The sequence below is a fragment of the Urocampus carinirostris genome, chromosome 13, assembly GCF_059441175.1.
Source record: "Urocampus carinirostris isolate Australia breed hairy pipefish chromosome 13, RoL_Ucar_1.0, whole genome shotgun sequence".
Classification (NCBI taxonomy): domain Eukaryota; kingdom Metazoa; phylum Chordata; class Actinopteri; order Syngnathiformes; family Syngnathidae; genus Urocampus; species Urocampus carinirostris.
In genome coordinates this window covers 3471917-3492075 of record NC_142361.1, presented here as the reverse complement: position 1 = coordinate 3492075, position 20159 = coordinate 3471917, and the positions used below count along the sequence as shown (strand labels likewise).

At 39.7% G+C, this 20159-nt stretch overlaps 1 protein-coding gene and 2 long non-coding RNA genes across 4 annotated transcripts in view; 1 reads left to right on the top strand and 2 right to left on the bottom strand.

Moving 5' to 3' along the window:
- The window catches only part of LOC148353507 (uncharacterized), a 123798-nt gene that overhangs the window by 66834 nt on the left and 36805 nt on the right, over nt 1-20159 (bottom strand). The gene's annotated exons all lie outside the window — the stretch shown is intronic.
- The window catches only part of cdh5 (cadherin 5), a 72179-nt gene that overhangs the window by 15805 nt on the left and 36215 nt on the right, over nt 1-20159 (top strand). For both annotated transcript variants that reach the window (XM_088351130.1, XM_088351129.1), the window contains exons 4-9: nt 2300-2422; nt 3743-3910; nt 7012-7190; nt 11034-11147; nt 14279-14421; nt 17012-17145. In XM_088351130.1, the coding sequence (XP_088207256.1) occupies nt 2300-2422; nt 3743-3910; nt 7012-7190; nt 11034-11147; nt 14279-14421; nt 17012-17145 (861 nt within the window). The remainder of the gene's footprint in view (nt 1-2299; nt 2423-3742; nt 3911-7011; nt 7191-11033; nt 11148-14278; nt 14422-17011; nt 17146-20159) is intronic.
- Nucleotides 1786-11394, bottom strand: LOC148353509 (uncharacterized). The gene is made up of 3 exons (XR_015852424.1): nt 11208-11394; nt 8453-8594; nt 1786-3862 (listed from the first exon to the last, which is right to left on the bottom strand). It is a non-coding gene; the product is annotated as an uncharacterized LOC148353509 (long non-coding RNA).

The following is a 20159-nucleotide window of genomic DNA, read 5'->3' as shown; positions in this document are numbered from 1 at the left end:
CTCTCCCCTTTCCCCCCTCTCTCACGACTTCTCTTTTTATCTCTATATCTCTCTCTCTCTCTCCCTCTCTCTTTTCCACCCCTTTTCTCCCACTCTGTCTCTGACTCTTTCACTCTGTGTCCCTCTTTTTCTCTTCCTTTGTTGCTCTTTGTCTCTTTCTCTCTGTGTCTTTTAATCTCTTTTGCTCTAACTTCCTTTTCTCCTTTTCTCTCTTTTCTCTTTCTCTCTTCCTAGCCTTCGCGCTTTCTTTTCTCCTTTCTCTCCTTCTATTTCTCTTTGGATTTATTTCTTCCTCTCCCTTTCTTTTTCCCCTCTCTCACAACTTTTTATCTCTTTTGTTTCTTACACTCCATCCGTCTCTCTCTCTTTCTTTCTTTGTCCTGCCTTCTCTCATTTTCCCTCCCTCTTTCTCTTATTTCTTTATCCCTCATTTTCTTTCTCTTTAATCCACTAGTCCGGCCCCCGACAGAATGTTTGTTCTATCATGTGGCCCCTGAGTTAAAATGAGTTTGACACCCCTGGTCTAGAGGGTAATGTCCCCATGTGGTGAAGGCAAGAACTGCAGGCAGAGGTGCTCAAAACTAGGGATTGCATTTAAAAAGTACTGGTGGAATGAAATGACACAAGGAGGACAACAGATGAACTCAAAATGACCCGACAAAGTTTGCTGAGCAAAAATGTCCTTTTATTGGGTTCAGGATGTTTGGGTACCAGTGAATGATAATAGGACACAGCTGTACCTAGTTCAAAACCCGGATGGGGCCCTCTTGAGGTTGGAGGTATGTCAGACGCTAACTTAAATAGCTAAAAAAAAACATGTTCCTAATCCCTAAAAACACATTCAAATAGTTATTAATCCAAACATACAGTAATAAGATAAATAAGCCAATATTATTGAAATACAATGAAAGTTTATTTTGAGTAGCCGAAACATAGGTGTGCATGTGCCGCGGAGGTGTGGGAGTTAAGAGAGGTGGAGTGCGATAGTAACGTCACACGACTTTTGATGATACGTAAGCACTTATTATACACTTAAAGTTACTGCAACCCTAAATGACAAAAACACTTTTTTAAAGCACACTTCATATTTTGTGTTGTTTTTCAGTTTTCATTCATCACATTATTTTGCCATTTTAGCTGGACTTTGACTTTTTTCACTTTGAATAGGTCTTTTGGGGGAAAAAAATAAAATAAAAAAATAAAACAAGATTCAAGGAGATTTGTCCCTGCCTCCCACTTCAAAATTACAGAAATGCATAAAGCATAAGAGAGCTGTTGGACGACCAGTTACTACTTTTTGGGATGTTTTTGCAGACAGCAACGACTTCTGCCCAGCACCTCTTTACGTTCTTTTGTACATGCCAGCTTCTATGGTTCATAGAACATCTTTGCTGTTTTGTTTTGCAACAGGAATATAGCTTCCCTCGGAAATAATTGCAGCAAAGTGCTGCCTAAATTCTCCCGCACCTTTGTGATTAGCACTCGCTGCTTTCTGATCGTACTTCTTGGCTTGGTCACTCACACTAAAACACTGCGCTCATTTTTCGATTATTTCTCAGTCTGTTTAATTTGTCACCGTTCACCTTTTTTTTCTCAGTGCCTTGCGAAAGTCACCAAAAGAAGATGCTATAAACGTGAAATTAAAGTAGAAACCGTTATTTATTTATTCATTAAATACTCTTTTTTTACATTTAAACCGAAGAACAAACCGTGTTTTACAGGCTAAAGCGTTTTGTTGACCAGATGATTGAAAAAAAAAAAAAAAAAAAAAGATCACACATGCAGTGTGTGTTCGTCATGTCACATTTATTTGTATGGCCCTTAATCCCAAAATGTCTCATACGACTGCACAGGCCACAATTACACTGTCCTTTGATATAAAACCTACATGCGGGCCAGGAAAAACTCAAAACCTCAACATGAGGGAAAATAAGAAACCTTAAGAAGGGTCCACACAAGTGCTACACCCCCTTCCAGGATGACCAGCCTGCAATGGAGGCTGCATTGGGTAATAATGCACAAAACATAGTCAACATCAATAAAAACTATAAGTAATATGAAACATTGTTAAGCTGTTTTTTTGTATCTGTACAACTTAGAATGTAAAGTTATTAACACACAGGCAGACACAGGCAGAAAAGAGGAAGGGTGACTGTTTGGAAAATCAGATGGAACAATTAAATCACATGAATTGCAAAACAGAAAAGTAAACTGCAATACAGTGAGGGATTACTGTATATAAATTGAGTATGAATTACTTTTGAACGCTTATTTATTTGTCTTCCCCTCTTCTCAAAAGGGACCAAAGTGATCGAAGTGAGGGCAACAGACGCTGACGACCCCACTACTGCTAATGGCGAGCTGCGCTACTCTCTGACTCCTGGTGGCGACATGTCTGCCTTTGAAATCGACAGCATCACAGGTTTGTACTGTCAAGAACCCATTCGGGGTGGTGCAAAAGCAAAGTGCAGAAACACTGTTCAGTACAGCAAACAATGTTTGTTTATCAGGGCAGTATTTGGTACACAGGGAGTCGGTTAGCAAGGACACAATTGTGGTAGAAGATTTAGGCGAGTAAGTGTAAACAGCGAGGACGACGGTCCAAGAGTTTATCAGGCAGTGATTTACAATGGCAGGCAAGAGTTTGGTACACTGGAAAAAACAAAAAGACTGAAACAAGTGATGGGACATAAGAAGAAAGGCAACGAACTAGCACATAGCCAAGGCGACAGTGTGTTTAAATACTGACGAGGGAGAGCCGTGATAGGAGGGAAATCAGGACAAGTTGCAATTGTGGGGAGGAAAATCGAACCTGGAAGTGAGTGACCAAATGAGGAAAGCTCGAAAAAGATAGAGAGCAGAGACAGAGAGGTAGGGGTGTAGAGGAAATCCACCGCGACACAGGAAAGTGACACATACAATATTTGTTTGATTAAGTCAGTAACGCAAAAAATGTGTCAATAGTGCCACAGTGACATATTTATGTGTTTTTGTTCAGGAACAGTAACTTTTTTACATTTTGGTTGCAGCTCACTGTTTTCAGCAGGGTGACCTTTTTTCACAAATTTATGTAAATTGTGTTGCCACAATAGCAGACCACTTTACCACTCTAATTATATTTGTAGTTGTCCTTTTCTGTAGTATAAAAAAAGTAGAAACCGCGGTACAGTCCGTGTTTACTTTGGTCATTTTAGCGTCCGGTAGGGATGGGCTCATAGACTGACCCTTTTTTCTGCCTGGCAGGCAGAATGCAGCAGCACGCCAGGTGGGGAAAGGTGCTAAATGTGTGCCCATCAGTCACGACTGACGCAATAACTTAGAAAGTGGTGGGGTGTGCTGGGTAAGGGAGAAAAAGATTGCACTAGCTACCTAGAGAAGTGGTGCTTTGGAAAAATTGATGACGAAGCGAACCGTTGATCCCAGGCTTTCCCTCGTCATAGTATAAAGTCAATCCTGACAGGGTGTTTTATTAGGGATGATGGAGAGTTGTGAAAGGAGGGAAGTAAAGGCAAGTGACTGTAGCTGTGAGGAGGAAAATCGAACCCAGAAGTGAGCAAATTAGGTAGGGTCGGGAGAGATAAGACATAGGAGAGAGAGAGAGAGGTGAGTGCTAGAGAGGGAACCTGAGTGCAAGATTTTGAGATGTTCCTCCAAACCTTTCTTTGAATACTTCTGAATTTCCAAAACGCCGCTATGATGTAAACTCTCCACAACATACTCCACTTAATTTGCACTTGTCCAGGTATGATCAGCTGCAAGATGAGCACACTGGATCGCGAGACCAAGAGTCGGTATGTGGTGGTGGTCCAGGCTCAGGACATGAGAGGAATGGCGTCGGGCAGCACAGCCACCACCTCAGTCACTGTCACAATCACAGACACCAATGACAACCTTGCCTCCTTCACAAGGCGTAAGCACAACAAAAGCAATAAATCACTTTCTTTCAAGAAAAAAATATAAAAACTCCCAACCATCAGGAGGATAGTTTAGGGCGCTTGCCAAAATATGAAAGCTTAACCCTTTATTCACCAGGTATCCTACAGGCAGCTTGCATTTTTTTTTTTATTTTGGCCATGAAAGGGTCAGAAATCATGTTATGAGTGATTACTTTTGGCCCTTTTTTCACAACAACCAATCTTTCAACATCTGACAATTTCCCCCATAAATACTGTATGTGTTGAGACAATGTAATAACAGCTTAAAATAAAAAAACAAAACAAAAAACGGACTTCGATTTTTGAGGATTGTAATGAAGTAGAGACTGGAACTGAACATGAACACATTGTAAGACAACATAAACAGGAAATGAACTTTTATAAATATATAAAAAACGTTTTCTTATTTGCGTCTTGCTCCATCAATAATCCAGATATTGTCAACTATGTTTAACCTTGACCTGGCATTTTATGGGTCAGTGTGATATAGGATGTAGCAAGTTATAGAGACCCACATCATACATAACACATCAGTACCTCAATTCATTGCCCCTTTGACAGTGAAAACTAAAAGTAATGTTCAAAGGATTCAATTGTTTTTTTCATTAGTTACAGGTAACAAAAAAAAAGATTTACATGGTGCCTCACTTATTATGCCCAGTCTGTGTCAGTTCTTGCCTGTGATTGGTCCACTGACACACATGAATGCCTGTGAAATACCCTTTGTGGGAAGTTTCTGACACATTGTGGTTATTTTGTAGAACTATTTTGATTTGATACAATTGGCTAGCAACTTCCTGTTTACCATTATAAAGGACTCTTCTCACCCCAGCCACCACCTCTAGGTTGTTGCCCTCTAGTAGGCGCTAAATGCCCCTTAAAACAATAACAAACAGGTTAAGAGACAGTTGCTTCCCCAGGGCCATCACCACCCTACACAAGCTCAAAACTTCGAAATTGATATGTCTATCGTTAATGTACATAACATGAGGCTGTCATTGCACCGTTGTTAAATGCACTTTTTCCCGTTGCACTATTTTTATAATTCATGCCAGTCTTTAAGCACTAAAATGTAATATTTTTAGCCTATTTATACTTACCGTCTTTTATTTTTCAATTTGACGTCTTTATTATGTGTTTACCTAGGAGTGCCATGTTAAATCTTGTTGCATACAATGTTTTACTATGTTGTTATCAATGACAAGTTCAAAGGACATTGGATGCATCTTACATGTAACCTTTTGGGGAGTTTATGCCTATGATAACCCAATGGGCCTAATGTTTCTCAGACACTGGTTCCGACAGCCCACAGTTAAATTGACTTTGAGACCCCTGTTCTAAAAAGTGCAATGATAAAATGAATGCCAGTTACAAAGAAGACTTCTACTTCTCCTTATAGAAGTAAGACTCTTGTTTTGTGGTTGTCTCTTTTTCTCCTAAACTTTTCCAACTGAAAAAAATGCATGTACTTTTTCTGCACGCTGATTTCTTGAGTATAGTTGATTTTATCATCTGTGAGTATTTTGAAGAGAATTGTATTTATTGTCATAAAAACAAGTGAACAATTTAAGCAAACAAGATCAGAAATGGCAATCCAGGATACACATGGAATGACAAGAAAAGAGGAAAAATTGCTTAAAATGAGTCAGGATTGTCAAGAACCCACTTGTAGTGGTGCGTAAGCATAATGCAGAATCACTGATTGTGGTTCAAGATGCAGGCAACAGTCTGGTGCTCCATTAAAGCCAAACAGCAAAGTTACGGTCCAAGAGTTCAGCAAGTGGTTCTTATGAAGGAAAAACAAAAAGACTGAAACAAGTGCTTGGGACATAAGAAGAAAGGCAACGAACTAGCACAGAGCCAATGGGACAGTGTGTTTAAATACTGATGAGGGAGCGCCGTGATAGGAGGGAAATCAGGACAAGTTGCAATTGAGGGGAGGAAAATCAAACCTGGAAGTGAGTGACCAAATGAGGAAAGCTCGAAAGAGATAGAGAGCAGAGACAGAGAGGTAGGGGTGTAGAGGAAAGGGCAGGCAAGGGTTCGGTATACTGGAATAACGAGACACTGAGACAAGAGTTCTTGGGATGGTAACATGGAAGACAACTAACAAGCAGAAAGCCAGGGAGACAGACCGTTTGATCTGTTATGAGGGAGGGTCGTGATAGGAGGGAAATCAAGACAATGTCCGCAGCTGTGAAGAGGGAAATTTAAGTGTGTGAGTAAAAAAAGGTAAGGTCGAGAAAGATAAGAAGGAGCGGATGGTAGAAAGGGAACTTGAATGCAGGAGTGTGACAAGGATGAATAGTAAAAATCTTTACAAGGTAGTGCTTTGAGACTGGACTAATTTGCAGCCCAAAAGGAAAAAGAGTAATGATTGATAAGTAGTAAAATAACTTTCAGCAGCAACAAAATATGAATATCAATTTTTCTATACAACACAGATTTTTTTAATACATCTGGCAAAGTATACTTTTTTTCAGGGTCCTGCAAGTGCATCAGAACAATAGTGCAATGAAAAAGTAATGTAATAAGTTTAGCAGCAACATCGCTTCAAATTTAGTCAAGAAAAAAAAAATATATGAATGCTAATTTCCTATGCATAGGACACACACACACACACACACACACACACACACACACACACACACACACACACACACACACACACACACACACACACACACACACACACACACACACACACACGACCCTGGGGAATAAACTGTCTATGAGCCTGTTAGTCCTTGATTTAAGGGACCTGTGGCGCCAACAAGAGTGCAACAAAGTAAATAAATACAAACTAAATCTTAATCACTCCAAAACACTAACCAATTACCAGTGAGATTACAGCTTTACTCTTGGTGAAGGTTCTTCTCTTCCTCAATCCTTTTGTGTACTTTAGAGTAGTGTTGGATATGGGAATAAAATACCAGAATACAAACCTTATGGGAGTAAAATAATTGCTATGTGTTGTGCATCTATGTAAACATGACTGTTTAGAATGTAAAGGTATACCGACATTGCAATGGAGTGAGGTAAAGAGAAACTAATGGGGTTCTGTTTCGTGCCACAGGGACATATGAGCTGCAAGTTCCAGAGGATCATAAACTTAACGCAAAAATTGGGACTTTGGAGCTTGAAGATCGTGATCAGATCCACAATAAAGAACCTATCTTCACTCTGCCCGGTGACAACAAAATGTTCTACGTGGAACTTGGCCCAAATAAGGATGGCAATCTCATGCTTAGACAGGTAAATCTGGCATGTTGTAAATCTTTTTTAATGTAAATCTACCTACTTACCCATCTTTCTATCAACCAGTGCTGTAAACCAAAAAGTCCTATGTTTATTTATTTAACAGTTAAGGAGATAAAAGATTGTATTATATTTGTTTTTGGTCCCAAATCCCTTTGCAAACAGTGAGGCTCATGTTGCAACTGCACAGGTTTGTGGTTTGATGTGACATTTTATCCTCGGCTGATTCCCGGCACGTAAATAGAATGCGGCATCTGAACGTTACAAGACATTCCCTTGCAAAAAAGAAAAACAAACAAATAGAGGAAAAAAACGCCACATTTAAATGCCCTCACACATATTTATGCAAGCAGTTTGATAAGTAGCAGTGTGTTGCCAGTATGCTAGAAAAACACTCGCAAGGTTTCAGATTAAGTATTTAAGAGAGCACAAAATGTGTTCCAACTGCGGGGAAGGTAAGCATAATTCACCGGCTCGCCCAATATTGTTGTCTAGGTGTCTCAAACTCACTGCCAGGTGGCCATTTGCAACACCCATGATGATAGTTTAAGGCCCCCACCTTAATATGAAAGTTTAAGGTCAGTGCGCCCCAAGTGAGTTTAATATGGACACTAAATTGGGCAGGGCTCGAAATTCAAAGACGAACACAGAAAGAGACAGACGAGAGGGAGAAACAGAGAGATAGAGAAATATACAGAGAAAGAGATAAAGGAAAAAGGGAGATAGGGAGGAAAAAAACAGGCAAAGAGACTCACATACAGACAGAGTGGGAGAGACAGAGCAATAGACAGGGACAGATATAGAAAAAAACATGGAGGAAGACAGAGACAGACACAGAGAGAGAGACTCAGACTGACAGAGAGGAAAAAATAGACAAAGAGAGATATAAAAATACAGTGAAAGGAGACAGGGAGAGAGAGAAAGGCAGACAGAAAGATTAAGACAAAGAAAGGGAGACAAATGCATAAAGAAAGCGAGAGACACAATTTGATTATTATTATTTTTGTTATTATTCCTAATGCAGTTATTCATTTCTTATCTTTTTATCTTATGTGGTGATAAAAATATTTTAAACCAAACCCTCTTTGTAGATTTTGGTATCGATCATTGTTGGTGTATTTCACGATCAGGTATAAAACTGCCGGGATTTGGCTCCAGGTTTCATTAGTTATCTTTAGATTGTGGACAAGAAAGGAGAAAGTGATAGCAAACTGATATCAAGGAAAAAGCAAATGGGCATTACTCTTTTTCTGACGTACCAAATTTTACGCATCTTGGCACATTTCAGGAACATGCCGCCCCACTTTGCCAGGAACTCCTGCGCCCCTGTGTAAATTGAGTTTGAGACCCCTGCATTAGGCAATAGGGCCACACACTCAATGTTTATCACCAAACTTCTGTCTGCGGCAAAAAAACAAAACAAAACAAATAAACAGTGTATTAGTCAGCAGATAAAAACAAATGCAATGTAAACAGTATGCCTTGTCTAATATATGCACGAAACAGAAATGCAATAGGAAAGGGCAGAATTGGACTGTTTCGGGTGTTTGTGTCAGGATCTGTCCGTTGTGTCAGCGTTTGGGTCAACATCACTCATTTCTAGGAGGGATATTGTGTATTATTTAGCGTCTACTAGTAGTAAAAAGTACTTAATTGAAATAAAACACTTTTAATTTGATTAATAAGAGCAAATACATGAACTGTAATATTAATGTCCATTTTTTGAAATACTTGAAGGTCCAGAAATTTGCATAATATGAAGCTCACCTAGAGGGAGCTCACATGATTAGCTCAGAACCATAAACTGTTTGAAAGGCAGGTAAAAAAAATATGAGGGAAAACAGAAGTGTCGTTAAAGTCACGTAGAGTCTTTGTAGTTCATTACCAATTTTACTAAAGTTCTGGGCAAGATATTCAGCTCTGGATCACTCGAGTCATATTCACTATTCCTACAACCCTATCCAGAGATTGTATTACATTTGGACTTATCATACAAAACAAGAACGATCAAAGAGCATTCCATTTTATTTAATGTATCGCCAAATTTGTATTGTTGGCGTAACATTCCATGTCTCGCTGCCAACTCCCAGGACCAGACCGAGTATATGGATGGAGAAAAAAAGTGCTGAAGAGAAGCAGCTCAGTTGAGGACTTTGTTTTAGGAAAACGATACAAAGTGACATACAACAGCGTATACTATGGGTCAATTGACCAAGAGAGACAAAATGGACAATTAAACTTAACATAAACGGCATTTTTCCACTCAAATGACTAGGGAGGGACAGATTTACAAGAAACCTTTGTTCAGACTGAATCCAACTGAATTTACAGGTGCTCTGATAAAGCGTTGCAGATTCAAGGGCAATTGGAAACATTACTGGGAAAGTGCCGAAAGAATGGACACATTGAAACATCAAATGAATATAGAAAGTCAATACATTCAAATACGTGGATAAGCATAAGGTGCATTTATAACTGTATGAGTAAAATGATTATCAAAGTAAAAAGGTTATGATTAAATAACAAAACTAATAGAGCCGGGAAACTCATGCGACAGTGACAACATACTCAGTGACACATTTTTAAAATGTAACATTATCCACCCAAATATATTTATATATCAAATATATGAACTCACGTTTCAAAATTTTGTGAACAAATTAGTTTATTGGTTAAACCTTTAAATATATTTGACATTCCCAATGTACAAAGGATATACCCAAGTATATAGAGTTAAACATGACAGGGTTATTATTGTTTTCTTTTAATTCATATTTTTTGTTACCTACGTACCTCTGCAGCATTTTTTGTTCCCTAAGAAATTGTTGATTTCATATTGTTGTTTGACTGTTATAAGACGATTTTTTTTGTGATGATGCGATGTTCAAAGAAAAAGGGATAAAAAAAGTCTTAAATAACAGCAACCAAAAGTAAAAAAAAAATAGAAAAATAAAGGGTATCCATAGTTTGTATTCTTTCTTGAGCTTTGTAACACTCCTTTTCGGTGTCACTACACATTACAGAGCGATCTCGTGGTCAAATATCACAGTATCCCTTTAACATGTTTTTCTATCAAAGTGAAAGAGTGGATGGAAAAGGTTACAACTGTACATAAATAAAATTATTGAGACATGATGGACAATTTCAACAAAGTTCAACAATTTCTTGGATTTTTCTCTACAATTTCCAACTGTGATGTTAATGTAAATTTATAAACAGTATAAAAACACGGCGCTGCCCTTGTAGGCAATTAGGAAAATCCGCTCCAGAAAACATTTTGTAACTGTAGATCATAAGTTGCAAAAAAAGAATAACCTCCTGTAAACCACTGAAGAAGAAGAGGCATCTTAGCAGCAATTACAAAAGCACCACTACTGATATTTAATACTGTAATCTACCAAATGACCGGTGTGAGCATCAAATTTAATCAAGTGTATAACTCATATCAGTGATTTGGTCTTTTTACTTGCTGATACCGTACCTTAAGTACAGTATTGGCATTGGAACATCACTAGTTGTTTTTGGTGTAATTAGATGATTAGCAGATTATTATTTTTTTTAAACTCCTGTCTAGTTTACCATACTTGTGGGTGTGACTTGCTTATCATAACCTGTGTATTTATGATTAAATAGTTTACAGGGGCACACATTCATTATAGATTTAGCTTGTTGATTTTTCTCTAAAAAGGCATCGGATTTTTGTGTATTAATTTAAAACGCAATTTTAATTTTTTTACATATTCTAATTCATTGCAGTGATACCAACCTCGTTTATGGATGAATAGATTCAAAAACAATAAAAATATCAATTAATTAATTAATTTCTCCGGTGACTTTCAGGCCCTGGACTATGAGACAAGAAACAGCTACTCGTTCAGTGCTCAGGTGCGAGAAAACCTGCGAAACTTGCGCTTTCCTGCTGACAATGCCGCTACTGCAGTCACCACAGCACAGGTAATTTTCACAATGATAATTAATTGCTAAATCAATAGAATGATTCATGGCGGCACTTACCCTGTGCTCATGTGACAAATTTGAGCTCACCATCATTCTGTTGTCATTAGTGACACTGCAGTATGTGGTAGAAGGTGGGTGGAATTGATACAAATATCGCTATTTTTGATACTAAGCAAGTACTTAGATCGAATTGATACTGTTGTTCTGGGATGGCTACTTTACTCCTCCACGAATTTCTTCAAAATGCAGCTTCCGTTAGGGTTCGGTGTACCTCTGTCCCGCCAAAAGGCGCTTAAGTGGTTTGTAATTGGAGCAGGTGTGCCCAATTACCCCAAACCTTTTCCGAATTGGCCTCACCCTTCATATCGACATTTTTGGACAGCAATCAGTATTGGGTGATCTCCATTCTCCACCGCCACCTTGATCCAGCCAATCCTATTTTCTGACATTTGTGTTTGGTTCAGATAGTTTTATTGGTGTCCTTATTAGTGACTGTTACTTTGTTGAGTATTTTGTTCATAAATACCATCATTTTGGAGCACCTTGCTATGCTCAGAGTACATGCCTAATGGGTGACTGAAGGGCACACCTTTAGCCCCTCTCCTTATCTGGCTTGCCCTTGCATCCTGCCTGCCAGGCAGAGAAGACACCAAGATGATATGACCACCTATACCAGAAGTTCAACATGACAGAGGCAAACAGGAAGCGGTGTGTGTATGGATTTTTCAAGTGCAGAAAAGAACAATTTGCAAGGTGCAATTTGTTTGGTAAAATGGTCCACTTCTGTGGCAACTCGACACATTTACATGAACACATGAAAAAAAGAGCACCCTGCAATGAACTGCAACGAAAAGTGCCGAAATGCTACTGTTCATGACAGAAAACCTGTAAATAAGTTGTCGCTATGGCAACAGAGCTACAGATAGACAATTGACACTTTATTTGCTTTACTGGTTTCATTTAGAAAATATTGTGCAATGGAAGGTATTTAATTCTCTAGCCGACCCCCTAAAACCGCTTTAACCCTTGGATGCATGGGCTACCAGTACAGTCATATGGATTAGGAAATCTAGTGGCCAAAAAAAAAAGAACACTAATGGTATCATGCCAGAAACATGATTTTATGGGGAATCCCTGGAACATGACAATATTTCACTTTTTTTTACGAGTAAAGATTTCGAAAAATAAAAACTCATTGGGTCATTTTTGACCCCACTCATGCATCCAAGTGTTATAATAGCCGCATAATAAAATACAGGGAATATGATATGTACACCTTTCATATTTATAGCCATGTGCATTCTTGAGAGCATGCAGACGAACACTCGGTTGACACACTCCATATCAATTTCGTCTCTTGACTTAAAACCACTCACGACCTATTTCTGGTTACTGTTTGTGTTATATCGAAATATTCACAGATGTACTGACTGTGTTTTCTTTTTTCTTCTCCAGGCATGGTGTATTACAAAAATAATTTGACAAATATAAGTTTAGTACACTTTACTGTACATTTTCTGCTAATGATTATGTTGTTCTTGTAAAAGTCAGGACCCATCCTTACGCGCTGCTTTTTTGCTTTCGGTGACACACAGCCAAATATGCATATCTAACCTGACCCAATGATTTCAGTATGTTAATTATGGTTGTAAATTTGGCTTAGATGTGAGTGTATATCGTAGGAAGAATATATCCAGAAGGAAAAATAGAGCGCCCGTGTAATTTGTGCTTGAGACGGTGCCAACACAACTGTATTCAGTTTTGCTTTGTTCGAGATAAACATGTCCACCCTTCAGAAAATGTTGCTGGTGGATGGAGGGTTGTATGAGACAAAACAATTGATGCAGGATTACTCACTAATTAGAGAACATATCTAATTCATGATCTGCATTTAAAAAGAAGCGAAATATTCCATCTAGGAAAACACTAGTCCCAACACTTGTTTATCAATTAGTATAGGGTTCATATGGGTGCTTGAAATCCTTAAATGTTGGAATTATAATGTGTATTTAAGGTCAAGAAAATGCTTACATTTTCGGTGTATTGTTATCCATTGTTGTTTCCTGGCAGTCTGACTCAATTGAGCACACTTTTAATAAGGGAAAAAAGGCATAAAAATGACGCACATTGTGGCTCCAGTCTTCATTATCTAGTTGTCCTGTTACGCATTACTGCCCTCTACTGTGATATCCAGAGGACAGGTTTTCTCTGACTAGTCATGGGAATTCCGATTCTTTTTCAAAAAGTGGCTCTTTTGGCTCAGATCACGGAGAAGAGAGAGCTCTTGGCTCCCAAAGAGAGGTTTTTTTTCATTATTTTAGTGACATATTATCAATGATCATTAAACATTATGCATGACATTTTTAGTCATTGGTAATGAGATATGTTGCAGGGGATCCCTGCAATACACATGAAAGATATATTGAACTATTCACAGATGTACAAAAAAAATTATGAAGTACAAAACCAATTTAGATTTTTTACACACTGAACAAATTTAAAGTTAAAAAACCAAAATCCCTGAAAATGCAAACCAATATAAAATAAATTAAATATATTGACTCTTCTGTGCTATAAATGATAAAATGCAAAGAAATAACTATTTACAGTTCTCGTGATCATTTTAAAAACAGATCTTCTGAAAAACATGCAAAAATTACAAATTAAAATAAGTAAAATAAAAAAGCCAAGGATCAGCAGTTTCTTAGATTGAAATGAAATGCACTCTGCTTTGGAGCAATCGATATAATTAAAATAACTTAATTTGGCTCATTGTTCTGATTTTTATAAATACAGTACTTTTTCTTACTTTTGTCTTCCTTATTAAACTCTATTATTACCCAACACCTATAGTATTTTCCGTGTTTGTAAACATGTGAATATCGAAGCTGCTCATTCATTTTTGAAGCAGATTGGCAGAATTCATGTCAGTTTATAGCAGCCCATTGACACAATTCGAACTGTACTGAAATAAAATGAAAAATTGGCCTTGGAAGTGCTTGTATTTTGCAATTAAAAAGGTGTACAAACCCTGTTAGAAATATAAATAATTAGATTGGGTTGGTCCAAAATTCCGACACTCCGACTATTCCCTTTATGTAACAAACACTCTTTATCGACATGTTTAGGTTATTGTCAAGGTTTTGGATGTAGATGAGCCACCTGTATTTACACAACCATCATACACCTTCAACGTACCAGAAGAAAGACTAGTCAACAACATCGGCACTGTCAGCGCCAGAGATCCAGACAAAGTCGACAAGAGCATACGGTATGAATTCAAATTGACAATAGCAAAATATGCAGTTGCTGGTTTTATGACCCTATTGATGACAGGGGAAAATATGGTCATAGGAAGTAATACAAGTTGTCAGAAAAACAGATGTTTCAATCAATCAATCTGATTTGATTATCTCTAAGGCAATTGAAGTGTTGTGGATTGTAATAAAAATGTGCCTAATTGTGCCTTAAGGGAAATACTATTACTTTAGAACTAGAATTGTCTTTATTGTCATTTATATCAACGTTGTGAAATATTGTAAGCAACAGCAATGGACATGGGACCCCCGGAGAAAACATGTCATATAGATGTCACGAGGCGGAGCGGGAAACAGGAAAAAAGGACCCATTCGCGTAGACGTACTCACGATTTATTGGGGGAAGGATGAGGAGGGTGCGCACACTCGATCCGGGGATCGATGGTCGCGGAGTGGATTAGAAATCCAAACAGAAGACAAGTTGTCAAAAACAAAAAAAACGGATCAGACCAAAAACAAAACATGATCAAATACGGGCAGATTCACAGAACTAGGCATTTAACAGGTTTTAACAGAAGTCTCACGGAGTTTAACCAGGTTTAACAAACGTTCCAGCAACGCACAGTACAAAGGAGCGCACTTAAGTACTCCAAGAGCAATCAGTCCAATGTGTCTCAGCCGGTGTCAAAGGGCGGGGCCAGCTGGGCGCCATGACAACCGTGCGGGACATGACAGAACCCCCCCCTTCAAGGGATAGGTCCTAAGATCCCAAAAAGAAATAAATATCTCGCCCCGGTATTTGGGTCGAATGGGTCGACGCTCCCGATGAGGGCAACCCCACTCCCTCTTCCGAAAATGCAGGAACGGGCAGAGGCAGGGGCGGCAGGCGGACGAATTGGAGCGGCGGGCTGACGAGTCGGACTCAGATGGGTCGGGCATTGCAGGAGAGTCGAACGGGCGAGTCGAAGAGTCGAACGGGCGAGTCAAAGAGTGGCAGGCAGACGAATCGGAATAGTTCGGCTGACGATCAGCGGGGTCGGATTGGCGATCGGCGGGGTCGGACTGGCGATAGACGGGGTCGGACTGGCGATCGGCGGAGTCGGACTGGCGAGCGGAGGAGTCGGACTGGCGATCGGCGGAGTCGGACTGGCGATCGGCGTAGTCGGACTGGCGATCGGCGTAGTCGGACTGGCGATCGGCGGAGTCGGACTGGCGAGCAGAGGAGTCGGACTGGCGAGCAGAGGAGCCAGACTGGCGAGCAGGGGAGTCAGACAGGCAAGCAGGGGAGTCAGACAGGCAAGCAGGGGAGTCAGACAGGCGAGCAGGGGAGTCAGACCAACAGACGGGTACGGAAGGTCGGCCGAAATCCAAATAAAAGACAAGTTGTCAAAAACAAACAAACGGATCAGACCAAAAACAAAACAGGATCAAATACGGGCAGATTCACAGAACTAGGCATTTAACAGGTTTTAATAGAAGTCTCACGGAGTTTAACCAGGTTTAACAAATGTTCTAGCAACGCACAGTACAAAGGAGCGCGCTTAAGTACTCCAAGAGAAATCAGTCCAATGCGTCTCAGCCGGTGTCAAGGGACGGGGCCAGCTAGGCGCCATGACAACCGTGCAGGACATGACAATGGACTTTGAAGAGAAAAAGAGAAGACCATCAGGATGAAAGGCAAAAACAAACAATTACAACATAGTGCTTATAAAAACTGACCTAAGTTGTAATAATAATAATAATAATGATGCAATGAAGAATAGTGCAACGAAATTAAATGCAATAACATTTAGCAAGAGCAATTTTATAAAACCAGATATAATTCACAAGGTATATATGTACATATTTTACCCACAAGGCAGCACGGCGGCGCAGTGGTTAGCGCTTGTGCGGCACAGTTCATGTCATGGGAACCTGTCGTGGGTTCAAATCCAGCTCCAGACTTTCTGTGCGGAGTTTGTATGTTCTCCCCGTGCTTGCGTGGGTTTCCTCCGGGCAATCCGGTTTCCTCCCACATTCCAAAAAACGTGCATTTCAGGTGAATTGGCCGGTCCAAATTATCCCTAGGTGTGAATGAGCGAATGAGTTGTCTGTCCCTGTGTGCCCTGCGATTGGCTGGCAACCAGTTCAGGGTGTCCCCTGCCCACTGCCCGATGATTGCTGGGATGGGCTCCAGCCCCCCGCGACCCTACTGAGGATAAGCGGTACGGCTAATGAGATGAGATGAGATGAGATTTTACCCACAGTTTCATGCAATAGAATATATATTTTCAGTTTGATTTGGCAACAGCAAAAAGATAAATAAACCCACTTACATTTGTTTGTTTTTATATAATGGCAATTTATTGCACAATCATTTCATTCAATACATTTCAGAAGTGGATTTTTTTTTTTTTTTCGATTTGTGTTGCGGCTTGTTTTTTGGGTGGGATGGTGGGTCCTCAAGTCAGACGAAACGAGAACCACTGTTTTAAAGGTTCCACCTTTTTTTTACACTTGGTAAATAAAATCCTGAAGGAAAAAATATACCAATTTTGGGACTCACCTGTACAATTATAATCTACATTGACAAGTATAGAAAATAAATACCTCCTTTGCCCTCAGGTACTCCATTTTGGACAAGGATTGTCCAATCAAAATCAATCCAATCACAGGGCAGATGTCCACCCTGAGGATACTGGACCGTGAGGTGGAGGCCACGCACATGTTCCAAGTTAAAGCCCAAGAGGAGCCAAGTGGTGCGTCATTTGCACCCCTACACAAACACACCCAAATTTTTCAATTCAAAACAAAAGCTTTTCACAAGCAAATTGAAGCCATGTGTCGGATAACAAGCGCTTGGGGAGGGAGTTACAGAGTCCAAATTCAGTTTCTCTTACATGTTAGAAACGCAGCGTGAAGTCAATCACTGAGAAGAAAACATCGGAAACCTTGCGAACGCACCTGGCCAAGTCTTGGTGTGAGCTAAAAAAATGACATTACAATTGTTTCTCTGCATCTATCCGGAGCAAAGTCTATATTTTTAGCCAACCGAATGCAAGGATCTATTTTAGTAGTTTGCTATCATGTTTAGGGAGCACAATGGTCCCCAGAGCCCCTCTTGACAAGGTCTTGGATACAGAGATCCTCACGCAGAAAAGCACTAAAGATAGTCATTACATTTGATAGGAGAACATTAAAAGAGGTAACAAATAATGAAGCTGCTTTAATGTGACAAATACACAGCTTGCAAATCGCCTTTTGTCCGTTGGCCTTAACCAGCTCAGCTGTTCACAACAACTTCTAAAGATAGCTTTGGGACGGATAAAAGTGAAACCAAAGCTGCAAGCTGTGATGGTTTGGCCATGCACCCCCTCAAACATTTGGGGGTCCGCCAGAAGGGGCACTCAAGAGCAAGTTGAAAGAAGTTTGTGGGTAAAATGCAGTGTTGGGCGCATGACTGGAAAAAAACAAACAGTTACAGTAACTAGTTACTTCATCTAACCTCTTAACGTACCTGTAAAATTTGCTTAAAATCCCAATCTAAGACGTACCAAAAGAAAATGGAATGCTGTACTTGAACTGTTTGAAGGATATGAGACTGGCATTTTGCCATTGCAAATGGTACTAGAATTGTGTGTGGCACAGTTCTAAGGTCTTTGGAACCTCCTGTGTGGGTTCAAATCCAGCTCCCGGCCTTACTGTGCGGAGTTTGTATGTTCTCCCCGTGCTTGCGTGGGTTTCCTCCGGGCACTCCGGTTTCCTCCCACATTCCTATAGACATGCATTTCAGGTGGATTGGCCGGTCCAAATTGTCCCTAGGTGTGAATGAGCGAGCGAGTTGTCTGTCCCTGTGTGCCCTGCGATTGGCTGGCAACCAGTTCAGGGTGTCCCCTGCCCACTGCCCAAAGATGGCTGGGATGGGCTCCAGCACCCCCGCGACCCTACTGAGGATAAGCGGTACAGCTGATGAGATGAGATGAGAAAATAACGAAACATTTAACCAATTGGTGGGACATGGTTCTGCACTCTGCACCTATTGAAGATGCTTAAGCCTGGCAAATCACATCTTAATGCTGTACATAATCCTAACAATGAAAACAGTATGCACAAACACCCTGATTTGTTTCCTGATGTAAATTTTTAAAGTCTGTTAACTATTTGGAAAAATGTGTTTAAGATACTGACACCCAAAAGTAGCATCTTACTCTGAAGGTATCTATCTAGTTACAAAATCCTGTATATATTCTCCTTAAAATTACCCTCGTAAAACTTCTTGAAAATAGCCAAATTATAACAGAAAGAGAAGGAAATGTGCACACCAACCTGTGGAAGTGGTGAGCCCCTCATATTTATTTGCTTGAGCAGTCTTGAGAACTTGACAACTGAAACAGCTAAGACACCCAATATTTAGTTTGTCTCTGGGCTTCAAACCACTCAAAGATCTCATCTATTTTTCGAGATTGTCAAATATTTTTTCTTCAGGCATGGTGTATTGCAAAAATATTACAAATTAAAAGATCAAAAATCGGCACACTTTTACCATAAATTCTCTGCTCATGTTTGCAAGGCCTTCTCTGCTGGGCCCCCAGAAATATCTAAGTAATTTTATGTTAATTATATTTTGGCCATCAATATTTATTAAATAATTCCAAATTGTCAGTCAGCTTATTTTCATTGCTTCTCCTTGGTTGCGCTGCTTTCATATTTAAGCATTTAACAAATCACATTTCAGCCATTTGGTGTTGCTAGCAATCTACTCAGACAGAGGGTTTCACAAAAAAATCTTGCAGGCAGTGTACTGTAAAATCAGTCTTTGAGAAAGCTGTTGGTTTAGCCAATCAGACACTCTGTTGGCATCTGAGCACCTGTTTCACAAACTATGATTGGCTAGGGGTGCGGTAATCCACCAAAGTTGTTAAACTTGATGAGACCTAGCTGTGCAAGGAAATACAGTGTTGTGTTGATTTAATAGCGAAGCAAGCAAGACTTTCGCAAGTGGGAAAAGGTTCAATCCATCATTTTAGGCCTAGAGTTAAAGTCTTAACCCTGACCACAATCCCAACTCGATCATCATTACGTTCAGAATATCAGTAGGGATAAATAACGCGTCCTCATACTCTGTGTTTGATTTGGCGCCAACTGTACTCGCTTGTATTTTGTACATACATTTAATCAGACCACCCACACACAATTATCAGCATTGGGATGTTAGCAGATCAACGTGTAGGGATTTTTCTAGCTTTAATTTTGAAAATCGTTAGAATTGAAACGAATTATTCTTTACTGCAATGAGTAAACTAATTTGTCACCAGGTGTTGTATGGCAACCGTGAAAGGTGGAAAATGTTGAGAATCTGCTGAACATGTTTTTAAAACTCCTAATACTCTAACTCTAAAATAGCTACTCAGTTAGAATTACCATCTTGCAGTGTATTTTCCCCAAAAATATCTTCAATGTTGTGGATCTGCAAGGATAGAATTGTGAATTGCAGGGCTAGCTCTTTGCACTTCATAGCCAAGAGTGGGTCCAAGGGCCAAATGTTGAAAAACAGTGAAATTGCAATTTATTTTTAAGTCAATAAAAGAAAGTATCCTTGAAACCAGTCAAAAAAAATAAAAATGGAACTGTCAAGGACCCACTCAGGGTGGTTTGGAAGCTCAGTGTAGAAACACAGATTAGTGTGGCAACGGAGGTCTTTATTCCGACAGGGTTCAGTACATGGGGAGTCAGGTAGCAGGACAATAAACGTGGTCCAAAATACAGGCGAGGC